This window comes from Malus sylvestris, chromosome 14, assembly GCF_916048215.2.
Source record: "Malus sylvestris chromosome 14, drMalSylv7.2, whole genome shotgun sequence".
In the NCBI taxonomy this organism is placed as follows: Eukaryota; Viridiplantae; Streptophyta; class Magnoliopsida; order Rosales; family Rosaceae; genus Malus; species Malus sylvestris.
Window position 1 is genome coordinate 27,391,693 of NC_062273.1, and position 20,159 is coordinate 27,411,851.

The following is a 20,159-nucleotide window of genomic DNA, read 5'->3' on the forward strand; positions in this document are numbered from 1 at the left end:
TCCCCTTCTCTCTCTTCCCCATCTTCCTGCAACTCAGAAAGAAGGAAGAAGAAGAAGAAGGAAAAAAAAAAACAAAAAATACCCCACCCAATTCATCCCCCACCCCCCCCCCCCCGCCCCCAAAAACAAACCCAAAAAGAAGAAGGATGAAGAAGAAGGAAAAAAAAAAGACACCCAAACAGTTACTTCCTTGCAGTGATTTGGGTTATTATTGTATCTTTGCCATCTTGCCTCACTCTCTCCTTCTCTCCCAGGCTAAAGTACAAATTAATGGGTTGGGAATCCCAGGCTAAAGTACAAATTAATGGCTGCTTCCCAACCCCCCATAGGAGGCGGCGTTGCTGAAGGCTTCCCAAAGGTATGCTTGTTGGTTTTCTCTTTTTATTTATATTATATGTATGGGTACCGTATTTAATCTTAATCGTCTTTGTCCAGATGAAACAACATGAAGAGTATGCTAGGGCTGAGGTCCTTAGTCTTCAAAGAAAGGTTTGCACCTTCTGGTTTTTATTAACTTCAGCATGATCATTTTGTTCATAATTACACTCTATGTTCTTCCAGATTTGAGGAGTGGAGGTTCCTGTTAGCATTCATGTTTCTTTTCCTTTAATCCTTTCCCCATTTGAAAAAAAAAAAAAAAAGAATTCGATCTTCTAGGTTGTAGGCTTGGACCGTCAGAAGCCCAACTTTGTGAATCACGTGGATTGGGGATCTTTAATGCCACCGTTGAAGTATCAGGGAGATACCAACTTATGTTGAGCGTACTCGACAGCAACGTGTGCAAAGGCCCTATACTTCATTGATACCGAAGAACGCATATCAGTGGACATTACTAGCATGATCGAGAGTACCAAGGACACCATGTCACCAGATGGCACGAATTTTCCTAAGAGTGGCTTCTTAGCCATGGCAAAGGGTGCCCTTTGTCAGCAGGGCTGGCCCCCCCAAGGTAAATCTATTTGCATATTCTTCGTAAAATAAATTATTAAATTTTGAATGTTGATAATAAGTTGGTTTTGTTTCCAAGGTAAGGAAGGGCTGTTTTTCTTAGGTGAAGTTAAGAAATTGTTGGGCGAACAAGAGATGAAAAATGCACTTGATTTTGGCCCAATTTGTGCCATTATGGATTGGCATCCATGCATGTTATCGTATGTGAAGGTATTGTCTTGTTACTCTCACTCTTTTTTGAATATTATGAGTGTAAAACTTTAACTTGTATATGGGTAGGCTCTGATGAAAGTTTAGAAATTTGGGTTTTTGTATATATTCAAGGTTGTGGATTTTCTAGGAGTTGGACGATAAAAAAGGGCAACGCTTTGGGAACAGTTAAGCTATATTGTGTTGTGCCTTGTCTTTGGTTTAAGAGTGTTGGGTGAATTTTGTGGGGGCTAGGTAATAGAAATGCGTGAATAAATGAGAGGTGAGAGATGTGGTAAAGTGAGCTACAGACATGTCTCTAGAGATTTCAAAGTCGAGCAAAAGGTCTTCATTTTGAAGATGGGGATGCCATTTGTCTTACAATGCGCTTGGTGTTGAAATAATTCTGATAGAATTCTCTCGTTTAAACAGTTTCAGGAGACCATTGTACCCCCAATGCTTTATGGGATTGAGTTATGCACTGAATACGCGTGTGAGAATGAAGGGAAGGCTGTGATCAAGAGTTGTTACTTTTGTGGCTATGCAGACCTGATGCAAGCCATATCCATAGTCACAAAATTAACAACTCTTGATCACAGCCTTCCCTTCATTCTCGCACTCGTATTCAGTGCATAACTCAATCCCATAAGGCATTAGGGGTACAATGGTCTCCTGAAATTGTTTAAAAGAGAGAATTCTATCAAAATTATTTCAACACCAAGCGCATTGTAAGACAAATGGCATCCCCATCTTCAAAATGAAGACCTTTTGCTCGACTTTGAAATATCTAGAGACATGTCTGTAGCTCACTTTACCACGTCTCTCACCTCGCGCACCTCTCTCACCTCTCATTTATTCAATCATTTCTACTACCTAGCCCCCACAAAATTCACCCAACACTCTTAAACCAAAGACAAGGCACAACACAATATAGCTCAACTATTCTCATAGCCTTGCCCTTTTTTATCGTCCAATTCTTAGAAAATTCACAACCTTGAATATATACAAAAACCCAAAACTCTAAACTTTCGTCAGAGCCTACCCATATACAAGTTAAAGTTTTACACTCATAATATTAAAAAAAGAGTGAGAGTAACAAGGCAATACCTTCGCATACGATAACATGCATGGATGCCAATCCATAATGGCACAAATTGGGCCAAAATCAAGTGCCTATTTCATCTCTTGTTCGCCCAACAATTTCTTAACTTCACCTAAGAAAAACAACCCTTCCTTACCCTGGAAACAAAACCAACTTATTATCAACATTCAAAATCCAAAATTTAATAATTTATTTTACGAAGAATATGCAAATAGATTTACCTTGGGGGGCCAGCCCTGCTGACAAAGGGCACCCTTTGCCATGGCTAAGAAGCCACTCTCAGGCAAATTCGTGTCATCTGGTGACATGGTGTCCTTGGCACTCTTGATCATGATAGTAATGTCCACTGATATGCGCTCTACGGTCTAAATGAAGTACAAGGCTTCTGCACACGTTGTCGTCGAGTACGCCCAACATAGTAATATCCACGTGATTCACAAAGTTGGGCTTCTGACTTCCCACTCTGACGGTCCAAGCCTACAACCCAGAAGATCGAATTCTTTTTTTTTTTTTCAAATGGAAAGGGATTAAAGGAAAAGAAAAATGAATGCTAATGAGAACCTCCACTCCTCAAATCTGGAAGAAGAAAAAACAAGAATGTTGCTTTACCTTTCTAGCCAAATTCTTGTTATCAATTGTTTTTGGGTATGTTGGAGTGGGTGTGGGTGTGTAGTTCGTCCACATCTTCACCTTGATTATCTTTGCGTGAAGCTCTGCAGCCTAAAAAAGAGGTTGAAGACTCTCAGTATGCCCTTAATATGGGTCCTGACAGAGAGTGTAATTATGAACAAAATGATCATGCTGAAGTTAATAAAAACTAGAGGGAGGGAGGGAAGGTGCAAACCTTTCTCTGTAGACTAAGGACCTCAGCCCTAGCATACTCTTCATGTTGTTTCATCTGGACAAAGACGATTAAGATTAAATACGGTACCCATACATATAATATAAAAAGGTCGTACCCAATGCACAAGGCTCCCGCTTTACGCAGGGTCTGGGAGAGGTGAAAACCAACAAGCATACATATAATATAAATAAATAAAAAGAGAAAACCAACAAGCATACCTTTGGGAAGCCTTCAGCAACCCCACCTCCTGTGGGGGGTGGGAAGCAACCATTAATTTGTACTTTAGCCTGGGAGAGAAGGAGAGAGTGAGGTAAGATGGCAAAGATACAATAATAACCCAAATCACTGCAAGGAAGTAACAGTTTCATCATTAACATAATCAATCTGCCAATCCTAGAATTTGCCAATCTGCCTATTCTACTACACATGCGTGCAACAAAAATAAATTAAGTAACAACTCCAAAAGTACAAAAATAATTCAAACCGAGGACCGATCTCCGTAAGCCTCAAATCTTATACAAAAATGACGGAAATTCTCTCAACTAGCTTCTGCCTTATTCCTACTGCACTGAACCAGAACCTTCACAAATACTTTGAACCTCAAGAGTCAAAGATGGTCCAATCTGCAAAAACCCAAGAACCATTAGATCAATTAAATAGAATCTGTGAAACCAAAATTTCAAGAATTCGAAAATAAAATTTCACAAACCCTAAATTTACAAACCCTAATCTAGAATTCGAAAATTAAACTTCACAAACCCTAAATTAATTCCCATATTACCTGATTTCGGGGAGAATCGATGCACAGTGCACTGGAGGAAGACTCTCAAACTTTGAGTGTCTGAATCTGAGAGAGAGAATAGGCTCAGTTTATACTCTACCTTTGCTCAACTCTCAAAGTTGACGAACGTATGCAAAGAGAAGAAGAGACAGAAAATGGATAGGGATGGCTAATGGCTTGTGATTGGGTTGCTGACTTTTGCTGATATTATCGATTTTTTGGAGATCCGATATTTTTTTAAGGAGAAATTAGATTCACATCCCTCTTTTTTCAACTCCATTGATTAAAACCTTATTCATTTTCAATTTTTGATCAAGGTCCCTTGTTTTTAATAAACATCATTAATTATTTCCATAATTAAATATTTTACATGCAAAATAATTAAATTTTATTTCTAAATATATTCATTTAGTGTTAGAAACGTTACATTTGATATTGTGTATATATATATATACTTATGGCTAAATTTTGTATCATATATTTTTATGTTTAGTTTGTACCCATTTTAACTTGCAGCCCTTTTTTTAAATTGTACCAATTTTCTTTTCAGTTATAGTTTGTACCCATATATTAATTTCTTTTTGTGTCCATATATTTCAAACTTTTATTTTTACACATTTTTTTAACATTTTTTTGTACCAATAATTTATTGATAATGTACCAATTTGTCTTTAAAAATGTTCCATTTTGTTATATGTAAAATATACCAATTTTGTTTTTGTAAGTACCCTTTTTTATGTAAAATGTACCCATTTTTTAATGTAAGATGTATTTATATTTTTACTCTAAAATGTACCCATTGTTTTATTATATAAAATGTACCCATTGTTTTATTATATAATATGTACCCATTGTTTTGTATATAATATGTACGAATTTTTTCATCTAAAACGTACCACCTTTTTTGTATGAAATGTATCAACTTTTTGTATGTAAATTGTATAGCATAAAAATTACCAATTTTTTTTATATGTAAAATGTCATTAATATAAGTAATGATAAATAATTGGTTTTATTTAAATATAATATATCTTAATGACAAATCATGTCATTAAGATAAATTATACATTTTTATATAAGTATAATTTATATTTTAAAATTTTCAACCCATCAAATCATAGATTTTATTTAAAATCTCATTAATATAAGTAACTACAAATATCAAATTTAATTTAAAATTATAATAACTTACATAGAAATGCATTATTGTATTAATTTCAGGGACCCCAATCAAAAATTAAAAATTAACAAGGTTTCAATCAAAGAACGTTGATAAATAGGGACCGCATCCAAAGTCACCCTTTTTTTAACTATCCAAATGATTTTCGTCAAAATATTGCGATATTATCAATAATATCGATAATATCGCAATATTTTCAAAATTATCGATAATATTACAATATAATATTCAAAAATACTTAAAAATGTTGAGAAATCTCAACACATACTACACTTGATCATAGCCCAAAGGCCAACCAAAACATACTTTTCTCAGCTTGGGAATGTGGCATTTATAGGCCTTCTTGCTTGCTCACTGCCCTCGCATGGGCGATGTGGGACTCGACCAAGGAAGAAAATAGGAATTTCGGCCAGAAATCCACACCCACTTTAAACGGCCATAACTTTGTCACAACTCAACAAAATCAAGCAAGAAAAAAACGAAAGTTGTAGCCCTCGAAGAGACGAAGAGAATGGTACCTCACACGACGTCTGAATCGTCGTGGTTTGGCCGGAAAATGCCTCGAAAGTCACTGAGGTCGCCGGAAACTGGGTAAGATTCAAATGAGTATAACTTTTTCAATACTCAACGAAATTGAGTGAAACAAAAAGGAAAGTTGTACTACGCGACGAGAAGAAGAGATTGATACCTTTCACGCCGGCCAACTCGCCGTGGTTTGGCCGGAAAACCAGTGTCAAATTCGGTACATTATTCTTCATCATTTTATTCACTTCCCTTTTTTTTTTTTTTTAATATCCTAAATAAAACCTCCCAATATTGTACTAATTAATTATATATAAATGATTATGGTGTGTTTAAACTTCTTTCATTAATTACTACATATTTTCTACACTCACAATGTTTGCCAGCTAGCTATATAATCAACTTAAATCAGTTAAATCCATCATGCAATGCATTTTCTTCCAATTTTTTGTGATAAACTAATAGATAATTGACTAAATAAACATCCTGCAAAGTTTCATTAAAAATTTCCAAGTTTTTCTTACAATTTCCGTGGTTTCCATGTAATTTTTATCGATATCGATATTATCCCGATATTTCCGTGTTTTCGGACTACCGATATTTCCGATATTACCGATATTTTCTTCCTTGCAGACAACGAGAAAGGAGAAAAAAAAATTGCAGAGGAAGAAGACGATGCAATGATAAAAAGATGCAAAGAATTTCAACCATAAATTGATGAAGAAGAAATAATTTTGTAATTGTTTTAGTTAAAAAAGGTTGATGTAGTATTTTCACGTTAAATTTTGGTTAGAATTATAACAAGTTATAATAGTTAAAATTCAATTAAGGTTCAACCCTTGGCTATTTTTCCACATTTCCCGATCCGATTTAGTCTTCCTCCCTCCACATCTACACTTGCCCTCTATCCTACTGCACTCATCTCACTACTGTCCATGCACGCACAAACAAATCTCAGCCCTCCGATTCAAAAAAAGCCATGAATAAATCCATATACCATTCAAACCCTAGCTATATATAATAATAATAATAACAAGTTATGAGTGCTTGCATGTTATGTATCTGATTCCACTGACTCTTTTTGAGTGAATGTTTTACAGTTGCTGCCATATGTTTGTTCCTGTTACAAGTGATACCACCTGTTTGAAAAAGGTATTAGCCATTTTTTGGCCTATATTTTTTTTTTAAATTATGTATATGTTTTGAATATTTTTTTGGTTTTGTAAGATGTGTAGGATTCGGAATAACATGGTTGAAAATTGGAATATAGCCAATTTGAATCAATGCTTGAAAATAAATAAGCTTGGTAGCATGGGTGCAGGTTATTCAATAACACCATATTTCAAAATATTTTTCTATAAGTTGAGGTAATGGATGTTTAGAAAATACTAAGACCACTAAGATCTTCTTATTGATGTTTAGCCCGATTCTTATCTTCCTTTTCTGTTTAAAGTGACAAAAGACACATTTTTTGCTGCATGAGAGCTTAAAATAAGCCTATGAGAGCTTTTATAATAGCTATCTGGTTATGATTGTGATGCAAAAGTTTATCATATGATTGTGTCTCAATTGACTTATTGCCATTGAAAAGGGATCAACCTTTTATCATTGTTTTAACCATGCTATAGACTTGAAAACAAAACTTAGTTCTACGTTGCTTTATAAACATATACATACTTGTATTCACTTAATTCACCTATATTATGAGTTGAGACCCCACACTTTTCAAATAGCAGTATTGAGTCTATTGACCATTCAAACAGAGTGAAAATTTGCTTTTAAGATGGTCTCATTTAGGGTTTAGAGTTGAGCTATAAGGTCCAAACTTTAAAAAACACTTCAAACCCTAGTATCTGATTCTGTGAATTCAGACTATTCAGTTGGAATGATATGTTTGAATACGAGGAAGTGATCCACATTCTGGCAACGTATAACATTGCAGAAATCTACCAACAACAACCCCTCTCTCTCTCTCTCTCTCTCTCTCTCACACACACGCACACACACACACACACTTCAGCTCTCTGTTTATTTGTGCTTGTGGGTCTATATGTATAAAATATGTAAATGCATATGTTTATGTTTGCGATTACACGGTCAATTTATGTTCAGAGACATTTTCCTAGGCCTCTTTTTGCGAGTAGCTTGCTCAGCATTATGCATACACTTCTGGATCAAACACGGTAAGATGAAATGCAAATTATAGGATGTCAGACTCTTTTCAACTTTATAAATAATCAGGTTTGTGAATTTGTGGTTTATGGACTTCACTTTTAATTTGTCACCAGCCAGGTTGGCTACAGAAAATTTCAAATTTAATCAGTCTCTCTGTATTTTGCAGACGGATGGAACTTATACGTTCAACTTAGAAGGCTTTATTCCAAAACTCTGTCAGATAGCTCAAGAGCCGGGGGAAGATGAAAGGGCAAGTAATCTACGTTCAGCTGCACTCCAAGCCCTTTCTTCAATGGTACCCTTTTCATATTGTTTCTGTTATAAATTTGACACTACACCTTAGCAATATGTGAAATTCAAAATTCAAAATGAAACATGCTATGGGAGATGCTTATTACACTTTGGTTCGATCTTTTTTGTTTTTTGTTGTTGTTTTTCTCTCTCTTTTTCTTGAACTTAGCAAATTTGTCCCCTTTACCATGACTGATATACTTTTCTATATTCTGTGCCAGATGAAGCTCTTAAAAATGAAATAATATGATATCTCTGTTAGAAATTTATGCCATTCACAACATGTTTTCTCAATGCTCAGAACCTATATCTCTAATGCAAACTGAGTTTTCTAAATTTTATTTTGTAGGTTTGGTTTATGGGTGAGAACTCTCAGTCTCTCATATATCAGTCGAGTTCGATAGCGTAAGTACATTCAAAGTTTCTTAAATCTTGTTCCAAACTTTCAAGTAATCTTTGTATAGTTCTAGTTGACCTCAACGATAAATTAAAATCTATGCTTTAAAATTTTGCATTAACTATCAACTATTAACACCTGCCGGACGTTTTGATAATCATTTCATTTTTAGTTGTTAGTTTTCACCATTTGTGCTTGAGATATGAGGAAAGTTGTGGGGAGAAAGGAGGGATGGAGAAGGGTGGGTAAGAAATAAAGTACAATGAATGAAAGCAAAATCTTGTAGGGAGAACAGCTTAAAATAGTTTTTGGTTTTGCTTTTTAGGTTTCACTTTGTGTACCTTCCCTTATACATCTCTCCCACCATCCTTCCTCCACTTCTGCATCCCACCTTATCCCAATATACTTTTCCTATATCTCAAGCACACAAAGAGAAAATTAAAAACTAAAAACAAAATGGTTACCGGATGGGCCTCAAGAAGTTCCCATTTTCTTTTCACAATCTTTCAGATGGTTAAAATCTTTTACCTACTAGAGTATCATTTTATAATTATGAACTTATGAGCCATTACTAGCCTAGGGCTCCATTTTGATTGCCAATTTCAAATATGAGGGATTGCCAACTTTCACTACCCATTTCAATTAATGTTATAGGTTGAATTGAATGAATATACGATACAACAACAACAAAGCCTTATCCCACTAAGTGGGATCGGCTGTATGAATCCTAGAAAGCCACTGCACTCGATTTTGCACCAAGTCTTCCGTTTGCTCCAAGTGATTAAATATATGATAGCAATGTAAAAAAAAACTTGTACTTTTGAGCAAAAATAAATTAAATACATATTTCGAACGTTCATTATAACGAATGATATTAAAATCCTAATATTGCATTCAATCTAATAATTCGTATGGATCTGAAAAGTCTTGCTGATGCAGTAACGAGTAACCCTAACAAGTAACCTAAAAATCTTGGAATCCTTATAGATCAAAGAAAGATAGCTGGATTAAAAAACTCTTGTATGTGGTTGTTCTCTACAGTTGTTTTTCACAAAGTGCTGATGGATGTGATGTGACTCAGTCTTCCAACCCTTTTACTGTTGTCTAAATTTTCCATATCCATTCTGAAAATGCTTTAGATTATTGTTTAATTAAGATCGCATCAGAAAATGATTATTTGATGAACTGTGTTCCTCTGGTTACAATTAGCAGAAACTAAACTACGGAGAGAGAACAAATCCAATTAAAATAGGACAAAAAATTGATCTCAGAGAGTATAGATTTTAAACTAGTGTGGTTATTTTAATATTCCTCCATCTTTAGTGGAAAGTGACTAACTTTTCCTTCTTTCTTTTTATTAACTTTATTGCAAGCTACAATTATGTGTAAGTGCTGCACTGGTTTTTCTGTTTTAAGATTGTGTTACTCTTCACTCATTTACACCTCGAACTCATTCTTATGTTGCAGCTAGAACGAATGCTACCTTAAATCCTCTTGACATTATTCTTTTTCCCTATTAATATACAGATTGTTGCAGTTGTCTTGGAAAATTATGGAGGCTCAAATAAAACTACAGAGAACCTTGAAGGCTTAAAGAATCGGTGGGTGCAGGAAGTGCAAGGTAACGAGGGTCATGGTTCTTCTTCCCCAGATGTCACCATCAGGCTTACATCTTGGAGCACCCCTGTGGATGACAAAGGCGAACTAAATGTGACAGTGTATGTCTCTGTTGGCATGAGATTTTGTTGATGGCTTTACATGTTTGTCAACAAGTCAATTCATTTCAATTATTAATGTTTGTTTTCTTATGCTATAGGGAAGATGCCAAGAACCCCTGCTTTTGATCTAGGGTTTGCCTGCACAACATGGCCAAGCTAGCCAAGGAGGCTACAAACCCTGGTTTTTGCAAGATGAAGTCCTATAATCCAAGGACTGGGATGGAGTCGTTGCTAATCACTCCCACCTCAAAGGCATCAGCAATGCAGAGGGCAGGTCGATCTGGTCGAACAGGTCCTGGAAAGTGCTACCGCTTATATACTGCCTACAATTATTACAATGATTTGGACGATAACACAGTACCAGAAGTGCAGAGGACTAATCTGGCAAATGTTGTGCTTTCGTTGAAGAGCCTTGGTATTCATGACCTGTTACATTTTGATTTTATGGACCCTCCACCATCTGAAGCATTGCTAAAAGCCCTGGAACTTTTATTTGCACTAAGTGCATTAAATAAGGTAGGTGATTTGACTAAAGTTGGTCGAAGGATGGCGTAGTTTCCACTTGACCCCATGCTATCTAAGATGATAGTTGCTTCTGATAAGTACAAGTGTTCAGACGAGATTATTTCCATTGCTGCCATGCTTTCCATTGGTAATTCAATCTTTTACCGTCCAAAGGACAAGCAAGTCCATGCCGACAATGCACGATTGAATTTTCACACGGGGAACGTCGGAGATCACATTGCATTGCTTAAGGTATAGTTTCATCTTCTTTTACTGTATAGTTTTGTTTCCATATTCCCTTTAGCGAACATGTCTGATGTTTAGGCCTTTAAACCATGACTTTGGGACTTGGGGGATGGGGGATGGGAAATGGTAAAGTTCATATTTTTAATGTTAAGTAGTTATAATGAATTGAATAAGGTTGGTACTGATTCTCATTATAAAAGATATAAGAACCGGTGAATCAGAAACAATTAATTACGATAAATTTTTAACTGTGTGTCAAGTAATATTTCAATTGTTATCGACTCCATTTGTTTCTGTTTTCTTCTTGTAATCTTAGGTTTATAGCTCATGGAAAGAGACCAATTACTCAACCCAGTGGTGTTACGAGAATTATATACAGGTAGATTTTGATATTTCACTGTTTCTCATTTTGATACCAGTTTGTGGTGACATATATTTGAGACCGATGCTTGTTAAAGCCTTGATGTATTTTTTATTTGCAACATTGATACTAGTTTAGGCGTTTTCTGTTTCTTCTACGTACTGATTAACATCTCGCTTTGACTATATCAATTTACACTATATTGACCCTTGAATACTGATCAACACTCCTCTTACAGGTGAGGAGCATGAAGCGTGCTAGAGATATTAGAGACCAGCTTGAGGGACTCTTGGAGAGGGTGGAGATTGAGCTGGTTTCAAATATGAGTGATAACGAGACTATAAAGAAGGCCATTACATCTGGTAAATATGCCATTACTGTTAGCTGTAATGATTTAAAAACGAAATCCTTGTTCATTTTACATGTGTTGATTGTTGAATTAAACTGTATTGGTTGCTATTTTTATCAGGCTTCTTCCCTCATTCCGCAAAGCTTCAAAAGAATGGATCTTATAGAACAGTCAAACGTCCACCGACTGTCCATAGACACCCAAGCTCAGGGCTGTCACAGGTAAGGAGGAATTGCATTGTCCTTTTTGTTGCTTTCCGTATGAACTTAGTCTTTTGGATCACAATATCATCTCACTCATGCTATGTTATATTCCTAACACATTATTCTGCATCTGAACACATGTACATGATAACAATTACCGAAAATCCCTAGGATTTTGTATAATTTGGATGACCGTTAAGGGAATTTGTATGCATCTTATTGTATTTGGACGACAGATTTCATCTGATGCATTGCTTGATTACGTATTTATTTTTATTTCTCTTCAGGTGCATCCGAGATGGGTTATATACCATGAATTGGTACTTACGACCAAGGAATATATGAGACAGGTATCTGTCCCCTTTACCTTTCATTTGCATGATTGATATTTCGTATACGTTGTTTGCATTACGGCTAAAGCCTATAAATTAAATAGCAGGTGACGGAATTAAAGCGGGAGTGGTTAGTGGAAATTGCTCCGCATTATTACCAACTGAAGGATGTTGAAGATTGTACGATCTCTCTCTCTCTCTCTCTCTCTCTACAGTCTTATTCGTATATCGGATATCATTCGATTGTTCAAATTGCTGAATTATTTTTATCAATGGCAGCAACGTCAAAGAAAATGCCTCGTGGAGAAGGGCGCGCGCAAGGAGGCTGAGAATTTGAAGAACTGTATATATACATCACCGGTGGCTTGTCGAAGCCTGTAAGTACAATTTTGTGTACTAAACTGTGTACTTTATCAGGTAGTTGACACTCTAACGACTCGGGCATTTATAGAGATGGATCCTTTCGTAGTCACGGTACTGTGTTTACAGGAGAATCCGAGGATGTTCTTAGTCAGGTTACGATTTAGTTCGAGGTAGACGAGAATGCTTTGATCACATATATACTCTCAGGAATACAAACAGAGAACTTCTCTAAAAGTTATAATAATTGTAGCATGTGTGATTTGCTCAGCAAGCTGAGCTCAGGAGAGGATCCAAATCCTAATTTTCCTGCATGACATTATATGACTGGTTTGATATATCGTGACTTTGCGTCCTGAGTGGATCTGTGTATGCAAGTTGTTTTCTCTTTCAACGTGACCTCTGGTTTTCTACTTCTGCCTAATTGTGGTTGACCTTTGACTTTAATTTAATTAAATTCCTGCCTAAGTTAAAGGTCGGAGGCTACAAAGTCTGTTAAGGTTCCACACAATGTGTAGACTCCTGAGATTCGACCACTTCGCCTAATTCAAACAAATATTGGTTGTTAATCACCATGGGGTGGCCCATTGGTTGGCGGATTTCAAACTCGTATTTCATTAAGTTCGATTCTTGTATTTCACAAGGCACGCTTTGAGTTCGATCTGGTGTTTGTGAATCATAAGATAGTGGCTAATAGAGAATGAAATGCCTCTGTGAGTCTTTCCGACCTTAGAAGAATGGACTGTCGTGACGAAATCACCAGTTAGTCTCTTTTTAAATAAAAAAAATGAAAAATATAGTGGTTACTTGCCAGAAAGAAGAAAATACTCGTCAACACATGCACGACTATTTCTAATATTTCCCTCCGATATAGCCAGTCAACCGTCCTTTGTAGAATTAACACTCATATTTGAGTAATGTTAGAATCAATCGTTCACTAAATTATCGATTTACTCGATCTAATAAAATTTTCTGTTTATTCTCATAAGGACCAAAGGATACCAAAAAAAAAAAAAAAAGTAATAATGTCACACTGTCTGAGACAACAGGAAAGTAAAAACATGAGGTGAAAAGAAGAAATTCAATGAATCACTTGTGCTCCTGCAGCTGCAAGAAAATCTCCACATCTTATGCCACAGCAGGCATGTCCTTGAGCCAAGAATCCAACGGCTTTCCGATCGAATACACGATGAATCCGATCTCTCTCAGCTTCCCAGCATCAACCACATTCCTCCCATCGAACAAAAATGCAGGCTTCTGCATGCTGTCGTAAATCTTCTTGTAATCGAGTGTCTTGAACTCGTCCCACTCGGTGAGAATGCAGATCCCATGAGCGCCCTTTGCTGCCTCGTAAGCGTCCCAAGCGACGCTCACTTCCTTGGCCGCGGCAGGGCTCATTGGCTGCAGATGAATTGGATGGTCCCAATCAAACTTCTTCATCGAAAGATCCCTCCGAATCTGTTCCTCAGTAACCTGCAGATCATATATGCTCAAGTGCGCCTTGTCCCCCAACAGCCCGTTGCAAACATCAATGGCAGCGGTCTCCCTCGTGTCCCCGGTGTCTTTCTTGAATGCGAATCCAAGAATCGCAATCTTTTTACCCGAAACAGTGTTGAACATCGAAGAGACAACCCTGTTCACGAAGCGGCTCTTTTGGTAGTCGTTCACCTTGATCACTTGTTTCCAGTAGTCTGCAACTTCAGGAAGGCCATTGCATTCGCAGATATAGACCAAGTTGAGAATGTCCTTCTGAAAGCAAGACCCGCCAAATCCAACGCTGGCATTGAGAAATTTCGGTCCAATTCTGGTGTCCTTGCCAACAGCATGGGAAACTTCAGAGATATTCGCTCCGGTGGCCTCACAGAGAGCTGACATTGCATTCACAGACGAGATCCTCTGCGCCAGGAAGGCGTTCGCGGCGAGCTTTGATAGCTCAGCTGACCACAGATTGGTTGTTATGATTCTGTCTTCCGGAACCCAATTCGCGTACACTGCCTTCAATGCCTGGATTGCCTTCTGGCCATCCGGGGTTTCCCTCCCTCCAATCAACACGCGGTCGGGCTTGAAAAGATCCTCAATTGCTGTCCCCTCGGCAAGAAACTCCGGGTTGGAGAGAATCTGGTACTTGATTCCCTTGCTATTATGTGCCAAAATCTTTTCAATCGCCTCGGCGGTTTTCACCGGGACAGTTGATTTCTCGACAACAATCTTGTCGGATTTTGAAACATCAGCGATCATTCGGGCTGCGCTTTCCCAGTATGTCAAGTCAGCAGCCTTGCCGGCTCCAAGACCCCTGGTTTTCGTTGGGGTGTTAACTGAAACGAAGATAATGTCCGCCTCCGCGACATGCTTTTCGACAGCAGTGCTGAAGAAGAGGTTCTTTCCTCTGCATTGCTTCACAATCTCATCAAGACCTGGCTCATAAATGGGGAGCTGGTCGCTGTTCCAGGCCGCGATTCGGGGCACGGAGATGTCTACCACCGCCACTTCGATGGCAGGGCACTTCAGGGCAATCACTGCCATTGTTGGACCCCCAACATAGCCAGCTCCAATGCAGCAGATCTTCACCATTTTTTTTTCTTCTGTTAGAAGCATGAAACAAAGCAATCTGTCAAGAGAAAATAATGGGCGGCTTCCTCTACAAGAACAAGATTTATACTTTATACACTGGAAAATCAACAAGAATTTGCTCCACCACTTTGGTTCCTTGACAAGGCGATATTATAAACTACTCTTACCTACGGGTGAGGCGATTCAAACTTGGGTTCGATTGGACGGGACACATTACCTTGGCCAATTGACCTAACGTAGGTATGCAAGATCTAATCTATAATTTGGAAAAATTGGACCAAATCTAGAAAATAAGCAAATGGCGTTTTGGTGGAAAGAAATAATGCGTATGCACCTTGGCGTGAATTTGATCTCTACTGATTCCCTCCCGCCTTACATTACTAATTTAACCCAGTAACGCTACTAAATTTATAAAATGAAAAAGAAGCGTCCACAATTATAAGATGCCCAACTTTCTAAAAGCTATGGATAGCAAGATGGTAATAAAGAAAGTGATACTCTAAACTACTCTAATTTACGAGTTAAAGACTTAAACTCAGATGCAAAGGATAAACACGATACCTTAGCCAACTGACCTGATCCTAAGATTTGACCTTTAATTTGGCAAAACTTGACTAAATCTAGACAATGAAGGAACAGTGTCCACAATTTTTACATGACAAACTTGCTCAAAACTTTCTACCATGCAGAAAATTGTCATCAGTTGAGCATTTAAACATGCAAGAAAATGATGAAATACTTTAACCTAATTTACACAAGAAACATGGCGGTACCTTGATAAGATTTCTGTAGCCTCAAAAATTGAAGCAAGAAATAAAGAGTAGAGAGAGAGAGAGAGAGAGAGAGAGAGAGAGAGAGAGCACAAACTACTGCAGGAAAGAAAGGGAGGAAAGAGGTACCTAAATACCCAAAAGCACTTAGTGAGATCTGCACCAATTATGTTACTTTTCACAAACCAAAGCAAAGTCAGATTAATGGAAAAGCTGGAACGGAGCATTCAACACGTTTCCAAACACCATCAGTAACAAACAAGGGAAATTCAGCCCACCCTTTTTTTCCCCTCTTTCAACTCAAACAACGAAAACTGCTTATCAAAAAGGCAGATTTCCAAGAGTACCCATGCCATTAAAACACAGATAAAAATTAAGTCAATTGAAGAAAAAAACAGTTTTCTGGCATAAAAACAAGGGTTGGAATCAAGGGGTCTGACCAAACAGAACCCATAGAGTAACACTGCAACTGCGTTACAAATGGGTGATCAGAGTAAAAGCTGGACTTTACGCGTCATTGGTTCATGTGCCACTATACCATCATTAAACACCCCATGCCCCCACGAGAAATATGGACAAACAGAATCGGTTACAAACTTTTAATTGAAGAGACGTGATTTTCACTGAGAGAATATGATTTCCATTGTTTCTTATTTTTAAGAACATTGTTTTTAGGTAGGGTTATCCATCCACACATTTTTACTTCGGGACGAATAAATTGTCAAAAATTAATAAGGGTTTGTGAGAAATAAAATTGAATATGAATAACACTATCCTTGTATTTATCTAATTTCTAAAACTTGGATTTAATAAATCATAGAAACATAAATAGAAGCGTGCAAAAAGAGAAAGGTATGCGAAATAAGGACATGAATCAAACAATAAAAGGAGCAAAATCAAAATTTATATATGATTTTGTGAACACAGAAAATTCCTTCGATGTCTACAGATTTATTGTCTGTTTAGCAACCCTTAATTTTATTTTTATTAAAAATTTGTAGTCGGTTCTATTTCAACGCATTAACCAAAAATCAAAGCATATAAAAAACAACTAAATTCAACAAACACGTCTTAGTTGGTACATTTCCATGGCATTTGGTCTACAAACCATTGGGGATTTAACAAATTATTAAACACCAAAATTTTACTAATCACCATAGCTGGTAATTAAAAGAGGAAGCTTCAAAGTGCAGAAAGGAAGGGATGTGTGCTGGTGTGGTGGGGCCCAGAGAATGTCTGAGTAAGATGAAGGCCATGGCGATTGCAATTAATATTAGCTTATATAAAATTGCAGAAAAGTGACAGACAACAACGACATTTGATTCGAAAGACAATTAACAAATGAGATTAACGTGTTCGTACCTCAGAAGATGCCCACAAATCAGCACAAAGAAAAAGAAACAAAAAAGTTCGATGACAAAGTGTGAAATAAGATCGAACTCGATAGTTATAAAGCAAAAAAAAAGAAGTGCGTCAGGTAGTCGACAGACTGGATTTTTGGTTTAGAGTGTGCAAAGATTATGCAACCAGAGGCAGAGGAGATGTGAATTATCGTAAGCAACAAAAGGTGTTATATACGCATCAGGATTTTGCATATTTATTTATTTACTTAATTAACAGGATTTGCGTATTAACTATTAACGTGTACAGCCTATTTGGAAATGGTGAAGTGGTCATGAGATTATCCACCGATAATTATTTTATAAAAAAAAATTCGCTAAATTAAGGGTATTTTTGTCAATCAACTCTTCCACTTGAACTAGTGATTTCTTCGATTTGATGGAGATTTTTCACAGAATAACCAAAATGATTTACGGTAGATAATCTGAATGACAACTTCTGTCGATTTTAAATTTCAGAGATAAAATAAAGAAGTTATGTCAATCTCAAGAATTATTTTGGTTGAAAAGCCATTTGTGTATACTTGACATCACATCAAAATTAGGAGAGAAAGTTATTTATAAGTGGGACGTCACGGTGACAGGAAAACACGTCTTAGTTGTAGGAATGATTCTTTTAAGCAATAATATTGTTTAGATACACAAAATTGATACATTTTTAAATAATACAACCAAAATTGTATATTTAACAAGAAACTCATTCATATTAGTGTGAGTTTTGTGTATCTAGAGTCTATGGCTAACATTACTTCCTTCTAAATAAGTTCCAATAAATACTCTATTTTGCATTAGATGAGGCACACAAAATAATCAAAATTTACCAGAATGTCATAAATGTGGTGGTTAAGTTTTGACTTTATAATAATTTTGGCTCATTGAGAGAGACTCTGTTGGGGGTGGGGTGGGGGGGGTGGTGAGACTAAAATAAAGACGGATTTAAAAATTTTGAGAGATTCAAAGGGTGTGACAACAAATCCGTTAGTTTTGTGAGAGATCATAAGCTTGATTCTCATCAAAAGTGAATTTGAACCAAATTATTGTTAGCATATTGTGAGGCTTAGGCCACTCCCCCATCCTCTTAGTGTAGATGATACTGTTTGTTAAAAAAAAAAAAAAACACATTACTCTCTTTTTCACATATTTTGTAATAATTTTATGACACTGAGTGTGCGAGTGAGACCAAAATACATGCTCTTTATAAATTTATCCTCTATTTGGATGAGGGGAATAAATTTAAAATTTGGACAAAAGTTCTTAAATTGAAATGACTGTTTCTCTTGTTCGGATTTATAATCATAGAAATTTAGAATTTCTCTATGAAAATAAAACTTAAAATTTGGAGGTAACAATTCGCAACTTGAAATTTCATGTAAATAGTTGTTATTTATTAATTTCCACAAGGAAGAGTTTGTTATTTTCCATTTATCAATTGACACATTAAATTTTGTACATAAATTTCATTATAGTTTTATTGTAGCCAAACAAGAAACTTCACAATTTTTAAGAAATTAAATTTCATTATTTCAAATTCCATAATTTGATTTTTCTTAGCAATTTTAAATTTTCTTATCCAAATATATGGTTAAAGAATTTATGTTTTTCCCAATCAATGTTACCTTTTATTTTTTTTGGTCAAACGAGTAATACCTTATGAAGAGTAGTTTTTTTTTTTTTTTTTCTAGAGAATGTATGTTGCTTTCTTCTTTTTCAGTTCTAAACAATCATGGGATATGAATATGATTTGTCTTATGGATGCATTGTTTGAAAGTCCATAAAAATTTAAGAAATTCAAATAAATTAACATGCATTGTTTAGGCTTGCAATTGATAATTTGAAATCTAAATGCTATAAGTAAGTGTCAATGAGTTTTGTAAATAAAGGTGGACCTATTTATGACTGATTTTAATTTACATTTTCTTTTTCTACGAACATTTAACTAGCTATTGATTCGGTTATATTTTTCTTTTTAACTTGAATTAATAAGTAAATGTAAATAAAGAATATCTTAAAGAAAGAAAAATACTTTTAATATTTTTAAAAGAAAAAGTAGATCTAAGCTTTAAGTTTCACTTGATTTATAAGAATATACATATGGCAAAGTCATGAGGGCACTGACATGCATGTCTCTCAAATACTTTATGTTACTTGCCAAAAGTCAATACTTGGATGTTAGAAGAGAGTTGAGTATAGAATTTACTCCACCAATACAGTTTAATTAGATCCTTCACTTAAGATTATTTTGTAAAGAAGAGTGCTGTTATTTCAATCTCACTGTTATCTCCCGCGTACTTTTTAATGAAAATTTTAATTACAAGTTTGCTCATTCGTAAAATAACCAATAAGGACCTTAAAAGATATATAATAATAATCGGTTAGGTGCGAAGAGGTAACATGAGTCCTAAACTTACATTGGACAGTGAAAAGAACAGACAATATGTAAGTTGAATTGGGAAAAGAAAAACGTAAAAAATGGGGATAGAAGGAATTTTGAAACAAAAAAGTGCGGATGCCCAATTAAAGGGTACTAAGAAGCTAGGAACTAATGAGTATTGGATATTGATGGTAGTTATTATAGTACATAATCACACAGTACTTGAGTATTTGGAGGGTTATTCATTTACATGTAGATTATCATAGGATGAGTCTTCGTTGGTGAGGAAATAGCATTTTAATTTTTTAGGAATAATAGTGAGTGGAGATATAGCATTTCAATTTTTTAACTTTTTATGATAGATGATATTATAATGTGGTTAAAAAAATAAGACGCAAGAATGGATTTAGTAGGTCTGACAAATAATTAAGCACTTAATTTAAGATTTGGAAGCAAGCAAAAGCATGTGCAAACATATGATGAGAAAGAGAAATACCACTTTCCACCTCCATACCATACTGTCAAAAACATTGAACAAGACAACA

General features: G+C 35.9%; 2 protein-coding genes, 1 long non-coding RNA gene and 1 pseudogene across 7 annotated transcripts; 1 reads left to right on the top strand and 3 right to left on the bottom strand.

Annotated features, from left to right (window-relative positions):
• Window positions 1-478: 478 nt before the first annotated feature.
• On the bottom strand, window positions 479-2,598 carry LOC126599629 (uncharacterized). The gene is made up of 2 exons (XR_007615211.1): window positions 2,461-2,598; window positions 479-2,376 (listed from the first exon to the last, which is right to left on the bottom strand). It is a non-coding gene; the product is annotated as an uncharacterized LOC126599629 (long non-coding RNA).
• LOC126599170 (uncharacterized) lies at window positions 2,598-3,575 on the bottom strand. Its single transcript, XM_050265504.1, has 5 exons — window positions 3,302-3,575; window positions 3,084-3,137; window positions 2,849-2,959; window positions 2,669-2,716; window positions 2,598-2,624 (listed from the first exon to the last, which is right to left on the bottom strand). The coding sequence occupies exons 1-5, from the start codon at window positions 3,509-3,511 to the stop codon at window positions 2,598-2,600; spliced, it is 450 nt and encodes a 149-aa protein (XP_050121461.1). The 5' UTR covers window positions 3,512-3,575.
• On the top strand, window positions 3,313-12,901 carry LOC126599623 (pre-mRNA-splicing factor ATP-dependent RNA helicase DEAH1-like; annotated as a pseudogene).
• A 561-nt stretch (window positions 12,902-13,462) lies between these two features.
• Window positions 13,463-17,364, bottom strand: LOC126599619 (UDP-glucose 6-dehydrogenase 5-like). Of its 5 annotated transcripts, none has more exons than XM_050266010.1 (2): window positions 17,206-17,364; window positions 13,463-15,084 (listed from the first exon to the last, which is right to left on the bottom strand). In XM_050266010.1, exon 2 carries the CDS (start codon window positions 15,071-15,073, stop codon window positions 13,631-13,633), a length of 1,443 nt encoding a protein of 480 aa, XP_050121967.1. In that variant the 5' UTR covers window positions 15,074-15,084; window positions 17,206-17,364; the 3' UTR covers window positions 13,463-13,630. The 5 variants fall into 5 exon arrangements, with proteins under 5 accessions (XP_050121967.1, XP_050121966.1, XP_050121965.1 ...); XM_050266009.1 differs by lacking the exon at window positions 17,206-17,364 and adding an exon at window positions 15,981-16,299; XM_050266008.1 differs by lacking the exon at window positions 17,206-17,364 and adding an exon at window positions 15,973-16,299.
• Between the last annotated feature and the right edge of the window lie 2,795 nt (window positions 17,365-20,159).

Coding starts and splice junctions, on each gene's coding strand:
- LOC126599170 (XM_050265504.1), bottom strand. CDS start 3,511: ATGTGTAGTAGAATAGGCAGATTGGCAAATTCTAGGATTGGCAGATTG. Junction 2,960..3,083: donor TCCTTAGTCTACAGAGAAAG/GTTTGCACCTTC, acceptor CCTCTTTTTTAG/GCTGCAGAGCTTCACGCAAA. Junction 2,625..2,668: donor AGCCCAACTTTGTGAATCAC/GTGGATATTACT, acceptor CAACGTGTGCAG/AAGCCTTGTACTTCATTTAG.
- LOC126599619 (XM_050266010.1), bottom strand. CDS start 15,073: ATGGTGAAGATCTGCTGCATTGGAGCTGGCTATGTTGGGGGTCCAACA.